Consider the following 20193-nt stretch of genomic DNA (forward strand, 5'->3'; position numbering starts at 1 on the left):
TACTGATGGTTCAGTGGTTGCATGTCACACTGGTTTTGCTTACATTCATGTGGAATGTACTGAGCTCCTTTCCTTGTCATACAGCTGCAGTATTTTCACTGTGGTGTTAGTAGCCATCTCTTGTGTTCTTGAGAAAATCTGTTCTTGAATCTTTCCTCATCTGTGGCAACTCCTTGAGCACTTTACAAGCTCTTGACCAGTGTGGTCCTGACTATCCAAGATACCCTTTTTGCCCTCAAACAATGTAGATGCACGGTGGCCTTTGTCTGTAACCCGGGGAATGAACTCGCTGACAGACTGGCCAAATTGGCTGCTGGCAAGCCATCTTTTGAGATCGGTAATCTGGCACTGGACCTTTTTGATTGGTACCATCAAGTTCTTAGGATTTGGAATATGGAACTGCATACTCTGAGTTTACCAAACTAACTATGGGTGATAAAGGAGACCACGAATTTGTGGAGGTCCTCCATGCAGCCTTCTCACAAGGACTCCATTGTCCTGTGTTGGCTCCACATCAGTCGTACTTGATTGACAACTCATCATTATCTCTCCCACTGTCTTTGTTGCGCCTATTTGACAGTGGTCCATATTTTGCTGAACTGTCCTAACCTAGCCACCTTTTGGGGGACTCTCAATCTTCCTGACTCGTTACCCCTGTTGTTACCAGATGATGCTTCAGCAGCTGACCTTGTTTACTGTTTATTCGTGAAGGGAGTTTTGATCACTCTCTCTAAGAGAAGACACCTCAGCCTTGTCGGCTTATTTAGGGGGTGGCAGAACACCCTGTTGCCTCCTCTGCCCTGACCGGGCAATGGCTCTCTGGGCTCGATAGTATGCCCTAGCCCTTGCCCTACCCATTCTTTCGCTCTTGGAGCCTATCTCTGTTTGATTTCGTGTTCTTCTCCATTTTCCTATGCTTCTCTCACAGTGCCGTTTTCATGTTGCTAGTCTTTACTGTGTATTGTTGGGTGGGATACCTTTGGTCTGGGTGGGGGAGGGAGGGGTGGTATGTCCCTCATCTCAGTTTCTGTCCTTGAGGACCTCCGCTGATCCCTGGACAGGGCACCTCACTTGCCTTTTTGACTTTCCCCCTTTTCTTCTTCCTTGTTCCTTTCCCTAGTGTTTGTTGACCTTCAATAGACATTGGGGTTTTCTTCCCTTCGGTTACATGCACTAGGCCATTCTTCCGTGTGTAGTTTTGTTGACTTTCGTGTTGCAGTAGGAGACACTGACCTCATAGTTTGGTCCCTTTAATCCCTTAACTAACCAACCAATCCTTCCCACCCCTCCCAAAGTGGTATTAGCAACCCACCGAGTGTACGTGATAACCTAGACCATCCTTATGCCACACATGCTCCCAGCCTTTGGCTGTGTGGACCACACCAGGTATAAGACCTGTCTGGTATACCCGCCCAGTACAGTCTGGTCCAAACCCATCACAGGATTTTCCTTGGGTAGATCAGCCTCTTGTATACAAATACACTTCTCAGGTTTGTTGTGGGGTAACACTATGCAAATCCTACAATATTTTATTGAAGCACGTGTTCGGCATCTTCAGGTGGTGATAGTTGCTGTCATCAGTGCTCCTAAATGCAACTGATGATTACTGTGCTGAGGTGTTGAAATTTATTGGGCTGTAAGCATTAATTACGCAAATACCGACAGGCATTACAGTTGGATGAAAGTGGCCTCATAGTGCCCACTACTGGGAACCAAAGAGAGGCCTTCTGCATGTAAGCAGTGGGCAATGATTGTGATGCCAAACGCTTCTGTGGATAAAAATAACAGGTTCTTGTTTCTTGTGTCATAATAAAATGAGAACAATGCTTAGTTCAAATCGCACATCCCTGTTTATAAGATTGTCTGCCATATGGATACTTATGGCCACCTCAAAAATACAATCCAGAATGATGATGAAATATGTTTTTCATAAAACATGTGATGCCCCCCTGTACAGGCAGCGCTATGCTGCTGCTGAATTATCATGTTGGCCCAGGCATATACAACAGTAGTTTTCTACACATTGTTCTGACAGTGTGCAACATGTCCATATCTGTCCAATACAAGATTTCTCACAATAAACTCCATTTTCGACAGCCAAGGTCATTGTTACCAGTGGATAAAAAACACACTTAAAAATGTCTCTTTTTGAGGATTCGTTTTATTCTCTAAGACCTACTGCCAAAATACAACAAGAAGGCTTTTGCAGTGGTTGCCTCCACATCTTCATTTACATCCATACACTGAATTCACTTTCATGGCAATACCTTACATATCTGTTTATCAGAATAACCATTCTGTTGGAACACCATTCTTGGATGTTGCAGATCACCTGACAGGCTGAAGGATCAAAGAGCAAATGTTTTGCAATGAAGAGTGAACATAAGGTGTGATGTTTCACCTTCTTTGTTTCTTCATTTGTTGTCCTTGGTGTTGACGTATTGGCTGAAAAAATAAGGGGTGGAAGTGCAGTACTGTCTACTGTAAATGTTGTAGCCAACAAATGCACATTTGTGTTTCACAGTTGTTTACTTTCACTTTTCACAATCCCCCATATACACATTTAATATGACCAGTGCACTACTGTTTAGCTTTCGATAAGCCTCATTGATAGTTTTCAGGGGAACACCAACATACTGCTACACTAGTTTACTCTTGAATATCTATGAGCAGTAAAAACCTAACCACACAGTTCTTGAAGAATAATAAGGTACATATGGAGCAGATAGTGTCATTGTTTTAACACGCGGCCTAGTTGTGTTACGCTTATTTCACGGATGCATTGTTGTTGATCTAACCAGTACAGGTTTCTCGCCTTACTGCTCCATTATCTAATAAATAAACACCTGCTCTGCTTATCTAATGCTCTACTTATCTAATGCAAAATTGATTCTACAGAAAAACACTCCACAGTAACAGATCCTTACGCTAAGGCCAACTTAACTCTCATTACTGATCAGACAAAATTATCACTTAGAAAAGCTATTATTTCAGTGTATTCCATCAAATTGCTGGAGATTCTAGCCTGAAGGGTGATATACATACAGATCTTGCTTCTTCTTTCCACACACATTACTCCAGACAACTATGTTCAAAGTTGTAATTCATTAATGTTCAAAAAGGCTGTACCGTGACACACATCTATAGGTAGATATTTATCTCAATATACAGATTGCACTGAATGCAAACACTTCTATTATATCCCAATTAATATTAAGATGTAGTATCCAAGATGGTTTATATTGCACATTGCCTCTGCTACTACACCAGTGAGCTGATTACTTCAGATGGTAAAGTTTTCAGATAAGCTGCACCTTCTTCCTCCACATATGCTGACACATTTTAAGAGTATTTTCTGTTTAACTTACTCTTTGACAGAAATTCTTTAACCATTGTACCAATTTACTTTCTTCCATCCTCTTATGATTTCATTACTTATCACTAACACAACGTGTGTGTGTGTGTGTGTGTGTGTGTGTGTGTGTAAACACTGGAGAAACCTTTTCTAAAATATTCGTATATGAAATATCCTACTACACAAAATCATGTGACAGTCAAAGAAAGAATGCTTCTGATCCACTTATAACTTACAGATATGATAGGAGAAGAATTTGACTGCCTCAGGAAACACAAAAAATGAGACAGACAGCTGGGGTAAGCATTATCGCCACATAGTGAATCCAACACAGAATGTTGAACCCTCTACTTGCTAATTGCACAAGGTGTTAGTCCCAAATATTACATCAATGCTGAGATTTTGGATCACTAATAAGTTACACTCCAACGGCTGTCCTGCCAATTTCACAGTTAATAGTACCTCTCGTTTCACTCTCTTTGATAGCTTACCAGTAGCACCAACAATTTTTATTCCAGGAACATGGATCACCACTATACCCTCTGTGTTCGTAATACATTCAAAAAAATGCCTGTGAAATGCCATTCAAATCACTACCACTGCCCAATAAACACTTAACATGTATACCTTGCACACTTGCCGTTATTACAGGGTGACACACATCCATATTGCTTACCAACAAATCCTCATTAATTCTCTCTTTACTTAACACATTGTCCTCATTATCAATTATAAATTCAAATACCCCAGTCTCATCACTACTGGATTTGTCATTGCTATCATCATTACAACTACAGTCAGAATCAGACCCACTGTCACTTATGCTGTCCTCAAATACTTGGCTCATTAGTTGATCCTTGTTTCCTGTATTACACCACAAAGCAAAACATCTGAATTCCTTATGTTCTCTTAAAAATTTACTATCCATTTTGACACTTTGGACAACCTGAGCAACATCAACACACTGTTTCATGGCTTGATTTTATTATAGTAAGTTCCTCCTCCTCCTTTTAGGTGATAAACATTGCTACCCACACCATCATTCCACATCTCACTAGAATTAGAGATTACACTCCTCTTATTACTATCATTTACATTACTCTTAACTCTGATTAAAGCACATTTATATACAAGTGGCTCTTCATCACTACCTGCTCTAGTGCGAGGCAAAACTGAAGCATTATCTAGTTTAGATGGTTTAATCCAGAACTAAAATCATCTCCTCCATTTCTTTTATTTGAATTTCTCCTACCATTTCCATGTCATTTCTAGCTCTCATCTACCCAACCATTCCTTGAATTTCTACTGTAATTAGTCCTGTTCATCCTATTTACCTGAAATTCTCTCCCTGATTGAATATTGTCATCAAAATTCCTCCTACAATCTTCCACTGAGGGCTTCACTCTCTCCACTTTATCAACATAAACCAAGAAATCACTAATATTAGCCCTAGGGGCAGGTACAAGCAATTATCTAACTTTCTGGGACAACTTAATTTCTAAACCCATAATTGTTGATTTGCTACCTAGCTCTTTGTCCAAATATTTCACTTTGTTTATCCAAAGCTGAGGTCCAATATTCATCAAAAGATGCTTTCTCAAAGCTTTGCCACAATAGTACAACTATCAGCTACCTGAGCTGCCAATCCATAAGCGTCCCCCTTCAAAAAACCTCTCACAAATGACATTTTCTCTTTTGTCATTCCATGTTTCAGGCAAATAATTAAATTCTCTCATTAATTCCAGTGGATGCCCTTTCCATATGGTTCAAAATTATTAAATTTCTTACAACTAACAAATGAAGGACTGTTTGGGGCACTATACACTCTATGCTTTTGATTTTGCACCTCTTCCATCTTTTTCTCTATTTCAACCAATTTTGAATCTACAATTTTATTTACTTTTGCCGGTTTTTCCCCTACCACTACTGCACACTTGGTTTCTACCTCTGTTTCTAAATCATTTTTAATCTGATCAATTTGGTTCTCATGTTTAACCCTGTTTTCAGCACAAAATTTCCTGGCTCCTTTGACTTCATTTTTGCACTGTTTTTCAGAAGCCTCCACCATCCTGCTGTAGTCATCACAAAGCTTCTTTCTCTCTTCTACACATTTACTGCTCATTAATGTTAATTTCTTACTAGTATCCTGCTCTACTTTCTTTATCGTTTCATCACAATCTTTCCCTACTGCCTCAACCTTCTTATTTAATTCTGAAAGATTAGAGCTGACTATCTTAATCTCCTTTTTAATTTCTTTATTCGGTTCATCATTTAAGCTAGTCATGTCAGCTTTAATGCTATCAGTTTTCTTTTCTACTCTGCTAATGTCTTCTTTCATACTACTAATGTCTTCTTTCATACTACTAATGTCTTCTTTCTTACTCGTATTACTCAGACTACTCATAATTTGCCTTAACATTGGTTCCAAATTTCTGTCTGCCATAAACTGTTGCCCTTGCTGCCTTTCACTACTAGATGCCCTCCTCCTCAACCTTAACAATCTCACCCATTTCAGTACTGTTTTCGTCCATTTCACTCACATAACCACACAATGTAGATGCCGCTTTCATCATTCCACCTACAATAGGACTTTCATCCACATCATTCAAAGTTACATTCTTGTTTGATTTATAATCACTACAGAACTAGTCCCACTTAGGTCTTTCTGTGCATTTAACAACTTAACCTCTACAGCTTTGTTCTCAGTCACACTGTCGTGTTCGTCAAAGTCATTCATTGTGTATCACTGAATACAAAACAGCTTTTGCAATGAATTACCTTATTCTCATTCACTCTTCTCCTTCTTCTCAGCTGCTGTTGTTGTGGTTGTTATCTGGAACTGCACGGCTGCAGCAAGTTGTAATTCTCTTGGTGAAGCGTCTTGTTTATCCCAGTCAGCTGTGTCCACCTGCATGCAGATTGGCTACTCCTGTACTCAATGGTTGCTTCCATAGAACCCGCTCACTGATTGGTTGCTGTCATACTGTGGCCATGAAACCCATGCATTGATTGGCTGTTGCACCACTGCACTGTAAACCACTATCTAGTTCACTGCTCAGAATTCGTGAGTCCAATTTTATTGCGCCCACACATAATAGCCCTCACCTGGGGCACCACATGGGATGGTCCTGCCTTCTTTTCTTCTTCATTTGTTGTCCCCAGTGTCAACGCACTGGCTGGAAAAATAGGGGGTGGAAGTGCAGTACTGTCTACTGTAAATGATGTAGCCAACAAATGCACATTTGCGTTTCACAGTTGTTTACTTTCACTTTTCACAACCCCCAGTATACACATTTAATATGGCCAGTGCACTATGTTTAACTTTCAATAAGCCTCATTAATAGTTTTCAGGCAAACATCAACATACTGCTACACTAGTTTACTGTTGAATATCTATGAACAGTAAAAACCTAACCACACAGTTCTTGAAGAATGACAAGGTACATATGGAGCAGACGCTGTCATTGTTTTAACACATGGCCTAATTGTGTTACACTTATTTCACAGATGCATTGTTTTTGTTCTAACAAATACAGGTTTCTCGTATGAAACTCGGCCGTGGACTGACTGTCTCGGGACCAAAAATTGGTTTGAAGTTTAATTTACAGAAATTACAGTTAAAACTTAACTCATTAAATTAACTGAATGCATCAAAAAATTGGTTCTTTTAACAGTTTCTTCTACTGCAAGAGTTAGACCGAATTATTTGTTTACGTCTTGAAATTGACAAATATCATTACGCAAACAATACTTTGGACAAAACTGTTAATTACTTTGGAATCAACTACGAGCTGGCTTTGCTAACATGTTTTCTAATAGAGCCAATGGATCCTTTAAGAATACTATTAGTTGTTCCTCCTAATGTTTATAATTAATACAGAATTTATATTTGTTTGTATGTCAACAATAGAATTTAAGTTACAAAACAATTACTGATTTCACTCTATAATGAAAGTATTAACTAGGAATAGTCAAACTAAATTATAAAATCAATTACATACATAAAACTAAGCACAAAATTAGATCTGGTGTTATATTCTTTAAAACTGAGGGCCAACCTTTCTCTTTTATGAAAATGCAGATTATACTCACTTTATGTTAATGCTAATTAAAAGTGAAACAATGAATTTTAAGAAGGCAGATGGCAAAACAAGAGGGGAAGTAAAATTATCCTGGCTTGCTTCGACACAAAGGCACTACCACATTTTGCAAAATGATGACAGCTTTTGGTCTGCAAATATAACTCTATGGTGGTATACACTATGTCTCAGTATTCCGTTGGCTTTTCTTCTAACCGTGACCTCCAGGAACGTTAAGCTACTGGCATCTCCATTTTCATAGTGAATATTCAGAAGCAAGGAGTCCAAATGCTGGAGAAACATCACACTGATCTGGACTTGCATGCCATCAGCCATCGTCACCCAGCAGAAAAGTGTACTTTGTTACAAACTTTAACATATCATGCAAGAACAATATCAGACACCAATAACCTGCCTCATGAGCTAACCATATATACAAGGTCTTCAGGAACAGTTGTTACAACAATCGGCAAATTAATGAAGTATCAAAAGCAAGAATCACAGTGAGACCAATGACAAGGAGCAAGAAAAGAAACTTGCTTTTTTCCCGTTTAGAGGCTCTGTGACAGGTAAAATAAGCCACCTGCTGAAAAGGCACACAATTAAATTGACTGCAGGTCTGCATCAAAAATCTGGAAATTACTGAGATCAGTTAAAAATGCAGCAGATCTCAGAAGACCAGGGGTTTACAAAATACCTTACATTGGACAAACAGTGTGCACTGTAGAATAATTTAGGGGAAAGACCATGAGAAATTTTATTGCTCGCACTAACCCAGGAAATATGCTTCAGCTGAGCAGGCACTAGAAAGCAGTGCATGGAATGCCGGTGCAATGCACAACTTTAGGAGCGCTAACATCATCATAGGGAGATGAACTGCTAAAATCTCCATTTCTTCCTGAACTTTCCAAGCAGCAGTAGCATTTGTCTTGTCATCCACAATGAGAACGATTTGTCTAAACAACCCATGGCTTTGGACTTCATAATCATTTTCTTCACAGCAGTGTTTGTCACAGGGCTTTTACCTGTTCAAATACCCATCTTATGGCGGTAGGTACACAAATCTGCAATATCAGATTCTCCATTCTGACAGCAAAACTTCACTAACAGTTCCTTTTCTGGTAAAGTCAACATGCCACGATTGCTGGCCCATCTGACTCACTCTCTCACTACAACTCATTATATACAGGGTTCTCATGCGGCATCATTTACATCTACATCTACATCTATACTCCGCGAGCCACCTTAGGGTCATTCCATGCCAAGTGGTCTAAACCTTCCCACCATCATGTCTCCAATTTTCTTCAAATTTTATCTGTAGCACTAGTCAAGTGCTAAATTAAGTTTCTCAAGATTTCAAGCCTCTAGCTGCAATACTTGCTGATCTAGACCCCCTTGTCTGAAGGGTAGTAAGTTCGCATGCGCGCGACATCAGACAAAATGCCATTTTTGGGGTCTCATAAAATTGAAACCAATTCATAAGAATGGTTAGTAAGATGAGACCCTGTACAGTTTTTTGTGCTGATTCAAACGAAATTAATTATAAGATTACTGATGCAAAATCCGGTCAAACAAGTCGACTCAAAGTGTACCCCTAATTCTGTCGTGACTTAATGCGACAAATTTTGACCAATATTCAGACTGCAATAATTTCCTTGCAGATAAAGATATGGACTTGAACTTTTTACCAAGTCTTATCTTTGTGCTGGACATAATACAGCTGGATTTCCAACTACCCAGGCTTTATAGTCGCCTTGCAAAATCTCTTCAAATTTGGCAGTGTCAGCGCAAATGGCTTTATTTACCAAAGTTCAAAGCCCATTACTACAAAATAGTCAGCCTGGATTTAATTGTGAATAGTATCATCTGAAAGAGAAAATTTTGCTCTACAAGATGGATATATTTTTCTTTTGCAACGCTTCCATTAAGTGCTTATTTACTCAGGTCAAAGTATCTTATATTTTGTGTGCGCAGTGCCCTGCGTTGGTCCATGATGGCTGAGCCATTACTGGTTATCACAATAAAACCAGCATCCCCATCGCCATAGGGGCCACGCCCGATAGCCATGCAGTAACAGCCACGGGTGGGTATCTTTACTGCAGGTTCCCAAGCCTGATTACAGGGTGTCTTTACCACAGGATCCCAAGCCTGATTGTGGGTTTCTTTATGCAGGTTCCCAAGCCTGTCTTCCTCAGTTACTTCATCATTCTGAAAGCATCGTTGATTTGCAAGAGAATGCTTTCAGGAAAACTGTATTGCCGACCAGATGATGTCACTGATGGAGCTGGAATAACACCAATGATAAGTTGTTCTGGAATCCAGCAAGTATCACGTCTTAAGGGCCAATAAAATGAACTTGCAGGACCATGAGGATGCATAAAGCTTATGAAAGCATCTTTCTGTTCGACTGAGATTTCAACGATGTTTCCAATCCACCATTTCTTTTCATAAATGCAAGCAACATACTGCCCAGGCTGAAGATCCATGACTTGAACTACTAGTTCAGCAGCACTAATTTTGGCCAAAAAAGATGTCGCATCATTTGAAACTCTACTGACCTGAATTGTCGTCATATCAATGGGCAAAAAATGGTGGTTTTCTCTTGTGCCAGCTAGAGTGTGCCCTTGCAGGAATCTTTCTTCTTGAGAAGCTTTTTCTTCTTCAACTTCCTCTTTGCTGATGAAAAAGAATTTGATTCCATTGATATTATCATTGCAGAAGTTGAAAAGATCTTTGGGTGTTAGAATCTGGTTTTCATATGGACGTTGCAAACTTGCTCTTGCTGCCAACCGTTTTGTTGTGCCTCCAATGCCATCACAAGGCGACTTTCCATGGCTTGTTCCAAAGAAATTCCATTCTGCTGTTATTTCAAAATCTTCTTTGTGATAGCATAAGTTGAGAAAATTCTTGAAATTCTTATATTGTGCAGCTGAACCATCACTGAAGTAGTGGATGTGGCTTATTTTGGAAAATTGCATCTTCAGGTAATTGATTACTTTTCCAATGTAAACATGGACAGTAATCGTATCGTGTCGAAGGCAGTCACTAATAACACAAAGATTCACACATTGCACCTCTTCGTTTTCACAGTAGTAGACTACAAATGGATGAACTGTTGCTTGACTGTTTTCCCAGTGAAAGCCTTGCACTGCATCTTGAACAATAAATGAATAGTTTTCAGCAAAATCCATTAGTATTATGAATTCGCCTTCTTTCAAATCAGTTTTGAGAGCTTTCAGGTGCTGGCTTTGATGCTTGGCAATGTAGTGATGACAAGACAGGTTCCAAATTTTTGCTGCAATATCTTCAACATACTCTTCTGTTGAAAGCTGCTTTGTTTCTAAAGTATCCCTGTCGGTATGAATCCATTGTTTGTACTCAATCGGTTCTTCAGGGTCATTATATTCAAAATATGTTGCAATAACTGCTTCTACACCTTCTGGACCAGGGCAGTTTTCACAACGATGAAGCATACAATCCTTGTTTTCCAAGCTGCAAACAGCTTTGCTAAGAATTTCCTTGTAGTCTTCATTGATTGATGCACCAGTGAGCATAAGCTTGACATTTTGGTGTATTGTACAGACACAAACTGAGTGCATTCCAGCAGAGCCAACTGTAACACACCATTTTGGTCTAAGCTCGCAAAACTTTGAGAAGCCAATTTCTGGTCCATTTTGCTTCTGATAAGACACGTACATTTCCTTCAAATTGCAAAGCAACAACCGCTTTTGCTTGTACACCTTTGTTCCTGAAATTCTCACAGGCACACAGTCTTTCTTCCCTGGACAAAGTCTGCTGAATTCGTCATCTTGAAAAAAGTCATGTACTTTCTGGACAACTTCATCTGAAAGCTTCCTTCCTTGCCGATTTGCTGGAAAAGCTAGAACACCTTGCTCATTCTTCAGTTTTCTCGCTTGCTTTACCATTCTTTCTGATACATTAAATGCTGTTGTCGTATCTTTAATTGTCCAGCTTCTTGGAACCAAGGTCAATATTTGAACTTTTGTCCTACGATTTGACACTTTACATTTTTCTTTCAACTCTTCTATAAGATTATCAAGATCTGCACAATTACTGCATGGGCGACTTTTACTTGAACTTGGCTGTTCATCGTTTAATTGATTCCTACAGCAGCAGCAATTTGATTCCCAATTAAACTTTGTGCATCCAAGATCTTTCTTTTTGCATAGCTTGGCTTATCTCTTTTACTTAGTTGTCTTCTTTTCAATGGTGAAGCACCAATAAATGATAAACTTTTGTTGATGGCTGGTTCAGTTTCATCCGTTGTGAAATCTTGTTCAGATTGGGTTGATAGTGATGATGAATCTTCTAGCTTTTGGTTCAGTGCCGACATGAAGCGAGGGCAAAGCTTCTGACCAGGTTTTATATCAATCACTTCTTTTTTCTTTAACAGGCAAAGTTTGGCAGCTGTTTCATTATCAAGCAGTCTAAGTCCAGCTTTTACATTGTGATTCCTCTTCTTGAATGGATTGCAACATTTCTTTTGCATCGCTTGATATTCATGTAGGAAGAGGGCTTCATGGTGGAAGCAAATGATGGAATTTTCGTCAAGTTTGGCTTCTGAACGCGAAACAAGCAATTTCTGGTCACATTCTGTGAAATCACTAAACGCTTTGAATCCAGTCTTCTTAGCATAGAAGATAACATGGCACTTTGATGCAGCAGCATCTTTTCCAATTGAACAGGGGGCCAACGATTCTTCTTCTTCATTAACTTCTGACATCTCTCACTGGCCAATCACTGAATAAAACACGAATGAAATATCCAATTATATCAGTAATTCTAAGCGACTATTAAGATTCAAATTCCTAGAAATGAAGAAAAATTAGTGCATCGCGCATACAAAATATAACAACTTTGATGTGAGTTAATGAGTACTTAATGGTCGCGTTGCAAAAAAAACAAATGTCAGTCTTGTAGAGCAAGATTTTCTCTTTTAGGTGATACTATTCACAAGCAGATTCAGGCCAACTATTTTTTAGTAATTGGCTTGAAACTTTGGTAAATTTTACCGTTTGTGCTGACACTGCCTAATTTGAAGAGATACTGCAGGGCGACCATATGGCCTGGATCATTGCAAATCCGGCTGCATTATGTCTAGCACAAGCATGAAGCTTGGCCAAAAGTTCAAGTCCATATCTTCAACTGCAAGGAAATCATTGCAGTCTTAATATTGGTCAAAATTTGTCGCGTTGTGTCACGACAAATTTTGAAGTATACTTTGAGTCGAGTTATTTGACCGGGGTTTGCATGAGTAATGTTATAAATAATTTCGTTGGAATCAGCAAAAAAAACTGTACAGGGTCGCATCTTACTAACCATTCTTATGAATTAGTTTCGATTTTATTAGACTCCAAATATGACATTTTTTTTATGTTGCATGCACACGGACTAAGTACACTTCAGACAAGGGGGTCTAGATCAGCAGCTATTGCAGCTAGAGGCCTGAAATCTTGGGAAACTTACTTCAACACTTGACTAAAGCTACAGTTAAAATTTGACGAAAATTGGAGACCATGATGGTGGGAACTTTTTTCAGTTTTAGACCACTTGGTGTGGAATGACCCCTTACGGTGTGTGGCGGAGGGTACTTATTGTACCACTATCTGATCCCCCCTTCCCTGTTCCATTCACGAATTGTGCGTGGGAAGAACGACTGCTTGTAAGTCTCCGTATTTGCTCTAATTTCTTGGATCTTTTCGTTGTGATCATTACGCGAGATATATGTGGGCGGTAGTAATATGTTGCCCATCTCTTCCCGGAATGTTCTCTCTCGTAATTTCGATAATAAACCTCTCCGTATTGCGTAACGCCTTTCTTGAAGTGTCCGCCACTGGAGCTTGTTCAGCATCTCCGTAACGCTCTCGCGCTGACTAAATGTCCCCATGACGAATCGCGCTGCTTTTCGCTGGATCATGTCTATCTCTTCTATTAATCCAACCTGGTAAGGGTCCCATACTGATGAGCAATACTCAAGAATCGGACGAACAAGCGTTTTGTAAGCTACTTCTTTCGTCGATGAGTCACATTTTCTTAGAATTCTTCCTATGAATCTCAACCTGGCGCCTGCTTTTCCCACTATTTGTTTTATGTGATCATTCCACTTCAGATCGCTCCGGATAGTAACGCCTAAGTATTTTACGGTCGTTACCGTTTCCAATGATTTACCACCTATGGCATAATCGTACTGGAATGGATTTCTGCCCCTATGTATGCGCATTATATTACATTTATCTACGTTTAGGGAAAGCTGCCAGCTGTCGCACCATTCATTAATCCTCTGCAGGTCTTCCTGGAGTACGTACGAGTCTTCTGATGTTGCTACTTTCTTGTAGACAACCGTGTCATCTGCAAATAGCCTCACGGAGCTACCGATGTTGTCAACTAAGTCATTTATGTATATTGTAAACAATAAAGGTCCTATCACGCTTCCTTGCGGTACTCCCGAAATTACCTCTACATCTGCAGATTTTGAACCGTTAAGAATGACATGTTGTGTTCTTTCTTCTAGGAAATCCTGAATCCAATCACAAACCTGGTCCGATATTCCGTAAGCTCGTATTTTTTTTCACTAAACGTAAGTGCGGAACCGTATCAAATGCCTTCCTGAAGTCCAGGAATACGGCATCAATCTGCTCGCCAGTGTCTACGGCACTGTGAATTTCTTGGACAAATAGGGTGAGCTGAGTTTCACATGATCTCTGTTTGCGGAATCCATGTTGGTTATGATGAAGGAGATTTGTATTATCTAAGAACGTCATAATACGAGAACATAAAACATGTTCCATTATTCTACAACAGATTGACGTAAGCGAAATAGGCCTATAATTATTCACATCTGATTTATGACCCTTCTTGAAAATGGGAACGACCTGCGCTTTCTTCCAGTCGCTAGGTACTTTACGTTCTTCCAGAGATCTACGATAAATTGCTGATAGAAAGGGGGCAAGTTCTTTAGCATAATCACTGTAGAATCTTACGGGTATCTCGTCTGGTCGGGATGCTTTTCCGCTACTAAGTGATAGCAGTTGTTTTTCAATTCCGATATCGTTTATTTCAATATTTTCCATTTTGGCGTCCGTGCGACGGCTGAAGTCAGGGACCGTGTTACGATTTTCCCCAGTGAAACAGTTTCGGAACACTGAATTCAGTATTTCTGCCTTTCTTCGGTCGTCCTCTGTTTCGGTGCCATCGTGGTCAACGAGTGACTGAATAGGGGATTTAGATCCGCTTACCGATTTTACATATGACCAAAACTTTTTAGGGTTCTTGTTTAGATTGTTTGCCAATGTTTTATGTTCGAATTCGTTGAATGCTTCTCTCATTGCTCTCTTTACGCTCTTTTTCGCTTCGTTCAGCTTTTCCTTATCAGCTATGATTCGACTACTCTTAAACCTATGATGAAGCTTTCTTTGTTTCCGTAGTACCTTTCGTACATGATTGTTATACCACGGTGGATCTTTCCCCTCGCTTTGGACCTTAGTCGGTACGAACTTATCTAAGGCGTACTGGACGATGTTTCTGAATTTTTTCCATTTTTGTTCCACATCCTCTTCCTCAGAAATGAACGTTTGATGGTGGTCACTCAGATATTCTGCGATTTGTGCCCTATCACTCTTGTTAAGCAAATATATTTTCCTTCCTTTCTTGGCATTTCTTATTACACTTGTAGTCATTGATGCAACCACTGACTTATGATCACTGATACCCTCTTCTACATTCACGGAGTCGAAAAGTTCCGGTCTATTTGTTGCTATGAGGTCTAAAACGTTAGCTTCACGGGTTGGTTCTCTAACTATCTGCTCGAAGTAATTCTCGGACAAGGCAGTCAGAATAATGTCACAAGAGTCTCTGTCCCTGGCTCCAGTTCTGATTGTGTGACTATCCCATTCTATACCTGGTAGATTGAAGTCTCCTCCTATTACAATAGTATGATCACGAAACTTCTTCACGACGTTCTGCAGGTTCTCTCTGAGGCGCTCAACTACTACGGTTGCTGATGCAGGTGGTCTATAGAAGCATCCGACTATCATATCTGACCCACCTTTGATACTTAACTTAACCCAGATTATTTCACATTCGCATTCGCTAATAACTTCACTGGATATTATTGAATTCTTTACTGCTATAAATACTCCTCCACCATTGGCGTTTATCCTATCCTTGCGGTATATATTCCATTCTGTGTCTAGGATTTCGTTACTGTTCACTTCCGGTTTTAACCAACTTTCCGTTCCTAATACTATATGCGCACTATTTCCTTCAATAAGCGATACTAATTCAGGAACCTTGCCCTGAATACTCCTGCAGTTTACCAATATTACGTTAACTTTTCCTGTTTTTGGTCTCTGAGGACGGACGTTCTTTATCAACGATGTTGATGTTCTCTCTGGTAAGCCGTCAGGTATTTTATCGTTTCGCCCAAGGGGGGGTCCCTCTAACCTAAAAAACCCCCGTGTGCACGCCACACGTACTCTGCTACCCTAGTAGCTGCTTCCGGTGTGTAGTGCACGCCTGACCTGTCTAGGGGGGCCCTACAGTTCTCCACCCAATAACGGAGGTCGATGAATTTGCAACCATTATAGTCACAGAGTCGTCTGAGCCTCTGGTTTAGACCCTCCACACGGCTCCAAACCAGAGGACCGCGATCGACTCTGGGCACTATGCTGCAGATATTAAGCTCAGCTTGCACTCCGCGTGCGATGCTGGTTGTCTTCACCAAATCGGCCAGCCGCCGGAAGGAACCAAGGATGGCCTCAGAACCCAAGCGGCAGGCGTCATTCGTTCCGACATGTGCTACTATCTGCAGCCGGTCACACCCAGTGCGTTCAATAGCTTCCGGAAGGGCCTCCTCCACATTACGGACGAGACCCCCCGGCAAGCACACCGAGTGCACACTGGCATTCTTCCCCGACCTACCCGCTATTTTCCTGAGGGGCTCCATAACCCGCCTAACGTTGGAGCTCCCTATAACTAATAGGCCCGCCCTCTGTGACTGTCGGGACCTTGCCGGAGAATCGGCCACTGGCCCAACAGGCGAGGCATCCTGTGGTGGCTCGGAAACGATGTCATCACCACTAGGAAGCACCCCGTACCTGTTGGAAAGGGGTAAGGCAGCTGCCACGCGGCCAGATCCCACCTTCGCCTTTCGGCCAGGCACGCGCGAGCCCACCACTGTCCGCCATTCACCCTGGAGTGATGGCTGACCAGTAAGATGCTCACTGCCGGAAGACGCAGCGACATCAGGGGTTCCATGTGATCACTGGTGTGTTGCTGTCCAGCACCATCTTTTGGCAAGTTTCTGCACTCGTTTTTTGTTTCAGTAAAATCCCATGTCATTTTAGGCGTGTGTGTCCAGTTTTACCACTTTACCTACATTATTCTGTGAACTTGTGCAGTTTCAAATGTTAACTGACTTTTTGGTCACCCTGTATATGCAGTTATATACATTAACATGCAAATATGCAAAAATCCAAGCTTCAGAATTATTGTCCCTGCCACAGTTGGTCCATCGGGATCATATTTAAGAAAAACAAATACTGAGGTGGAAATAGTGTGGAGAAGTGTCCCCTTGGCAGATGTTAACTTCACATGCTGATGAACCTTCTTACCATAAAGTGACAATATGAATGTGGTGTAAACTTGAAATGACTGTTCAAGGCATTTTGATATCTTGAAAGACTGAACAGTGTACACAAGTTGCTTTCTCCCAGTCATGATTTGGCGACGTAGTGCTAGTGCACTTCTGTTGAACTGTGCTGAGGATGGAGGTTTACTTTCACCTTCATCACGCTGATAGTTGTATATAGCAATTTCCTGTGGTCAAAAGTGTGTTGAGAAAGAGGTTTCCAATTAAAAAATAATCTGAAATAGTCATGAGGACAATACAAAACTTTTTTGACTATACAAGGTTTCGAATTAGAACACAAAAATTTCAAAACCATTTCAGTCTATGTGTTAGCCCATTTAAGCTCACTGTTTTTGTAGTCAAAGCTGATAGCTGTTAACATATAAAAGATAGGACCTTCAAGATAGAGAACTATATGCAAATGGCCTTAAGAAATTGACATAGATGCTGCAGCATAAAATAGTGTAAACTTCCCAGAATTAATGTTTACTCTTCAGTGTCCAGTCCACTGTTGAATGAAAATTCATTCCGGTAGCAATCCCCTAGGTTCTGACTAAGTCTTTTCTTGACAATAGTCTTGCTGCTAGGAGTGCTAATTCTGTGAGTGATACAGAGGGACCTCTGTGAAGCTTGGAAAGTATGATTGGTATTGGTGGAAGTAAAGCTGTAAGGGCAGCTTGTGTGTCATGCCTGGATAGCTCATTTCTTCTATCATTGTTCTTTTGTAAATACTGTTGCAGAGTAATACAAAGTGGACTCCATCAAGGGAAAAAAGAAGCCATAGCCAAACAGACAAATTTATGCTTGAAGTGATGGACAGTCTTGAAGAAATTCTTGGAGGACCACATAATTTACATGCTGTACATATTCTGCCCCAGTATGAGAGAGCAGGTAAGGATGACAAGAACAACTTCGGAAAATACAGAGTCTCCCACATAAAATTGGTATGCCTTACATACTAGTTAATCATCTCTAGTCTAACTGCTTGTGAAGTGCCGTGCCAATACTATGTCTCGAGATCCTTATGCACACCACTGGCATCTCTTATAAACAGGTAACTACATGTTTTTAACATTACTGTTTTCTTTTTTTAGTTAGTTCATTGTTACTTGAATCTTGGGCGTGAGGCATAGTGGTTTTATGTGGGACACCCTGTATAATTAAAATCGAGAGGAGACAAACTGGCTGACCAGTACTTACTTTCAAGAGACAAGCACTGCCCAACCATTCAGTCTCCTCCTAATTTCTCAAGTGAATTTCCCTGGAGATAATGTATTTATTTCTACATAGTAAACTCATAAGTTATTTATGGAAAAATTATGGAAAATATTATTAAGTTGTAGGAAGAAGGTTGTAGGGTAGTCACAAACTTAATTGTATATTTAAAATCAATACTAAGCATGTGTTGGAAGTATATTTGCTTGTAGGAAGAAGGTTGTAGGGTAGTCACAAACTTAATTGTATATTTAAAATCAGTACTAAGCATGTGTTGGAAGTTAATTGCTTATAAGCACTCCATAATATCATATTACACCCTTAATAGAGTTGTATTGTTATATATTACATCACTGTCTTTCTTTTATGATGCCTTAACAGATATTGTCTTTGGTATTGACAACAATGGAAAGCCAAGTAATATACCTGCTCAGTTCAAGGAACTTCCTCTTCATCTTGTGAAACCACCTCCAACAAATGAAGATCAAACTTTGTGGTATGCTGTTGTAATTGGAGGATGGAATTTATTTATAAGAGGGGAGGACAGACCTGTTGGTGCAATAGTTACCAAAATTCGACAGCTTAAGAGACTGGGCTACAAACCTAACTTGGTAAGTGACCTGTATATTCATTTTTAGAATTTGCCAGAGACCGACTTTGGAAAAATATAAATATTTTTTTCTTTTTTCTAGGTATCATGGTTTAATTGGTCTATGATGAAGTCTGAACAGAAGAAAGAATTTCTTAAAAATATGACTGCAGGAAAACAACTTGTTAGAAGTATTGGACAGGGTTAAATTTCATACATACCAAAGCTATGTAATTTATTTTTGTACATTCAACATTTTACATGAAAAAATTGGTGTAATATAATTATTTATTAAAAAACAGTGAGATATTCCACTTTAATGAATTGATGCATACAATTAACCTTCACTTATTGTTCAAATGTATGGTAGATCGATAAATTTCAAAATCAAACAAATTATCTGTTGCAATGTTTTGTCAGGTATGTCTAACCTTTCCTTCATGTAAATACAACCACTCCATCTTGGGTTTTCATACATTATTGTTTAAATATAGGGGTGGGGGAGTCTCCCTGAAGCATAACATTGCAACAGTGTACATCAGTTAATCCTTTCATTTTAGTATTCATCTCATCTGGTGCTTGTGACTTCTCATTGAAATATCCATTTATCCCACAGATGTTTAGTTACTTCCAGATATTTACATACCACTGTAGTGGATTTCCTCAGAGCAGCATTTTCTATGACAAAGCCCAAAATCAGCCTAAAGTGGAGATATGATCAACTTAAAAAAAAACACTCCTGAGAAGTCTAGTCACCCCTGAACAGACTGCACACAGGAACAAAACGATCCAAAGTAGATAGCGTGGAATCTAGTCAATGCAATTGTGATGTCCAGACAATCTAACACATGTATTCCTATCCAGATTATCCCACACAAAGCAACCACAACCTTTAGGATCTCATGCCAGCAAGTCGTAATGCAAACCTACCATCTAGATCCGTATTCTGCAGATCCTCCGTTGGCTTTGTTGGAGGGTACTTTGTGTACCAATGTCACTTCCTGCCTTTCTTGTTCCAGTTGGAAACTACACATGAGAAGAAAAGTTGTTCCTAAACTTATACCTGAGCTTGAATGTAGGTAGTTTTTCCTTCATATCTCATTGTGAGATATGTTGTGGAGGAATCAATATAATGAACTGCCAACAGGCCATTTCTCATTGTGATTTAGTTTTTTGCTTACTGATGAACCCAACCAACTGAAAGTGGACTACATTGCTAAACCAAACCATGAATGTGCATACTAATTTAGCCTACATAATGCCCCGCAGCCAGCCGTGCATTTTGAATGTCCTAACACAAATCATT

The 20193-nt window shown here is 39.9% G+C and overlaps 1 protein-coding gene across 2 annotated transcripts in view; it reads left to right on the plus strand.

The window, feature by feature from the left end:
- The window catches only part of LOC126252790 (FAST kinase domain-containing protein 5, mitochondrial), a 46051-nt gene extending 26846 nt beyond the window's left edge, over positions 1 to 19205 (plus strand). The window contains exons 3-5 of one of the 2 annotated variants that reach the window (XM_049953725.1): positions 17824 to 17974; positions 18680 to 18909; positions 18991 to 19205. In XM_049953725.1, coding sequence (XP_049809682.1) covers positions 17824 to 17974; positions 18680 to 18909; positions 18991 to 19095 — 486 coding nt within the window. In that variant the 3' untranslated portion in view covers positions 19096 to 19205. Of the gene's footprint in view, positions 1 to 17823; positions 17975 to 18679; positions 18910 to 18990 lie in introns of those variants that run through there. The other variant, XM_049953726.1, reaches the window with a different exon arrangement.
- The last annotated feature ends 988 nt before the right edge of the window (positions 19206 to 20193 follow it).

The sequence above is a fragment of the Schistocerca nitens genome, chromosome 4 (genome assembly GCF_023898315.1).
Source record: "Schistocerca nitens isolate TAMUIC-IGC-003100 chromosome 4, iqSchNite1.1, whole genome shotgun sequence".
In the NCBI taxonomy this organism is placed as follows: Eukaryota; Metazoa; Arthropoda; class Insecta; order Orthoptera; family Acrididae; genus Schistocerca; species Schistocerca nitens.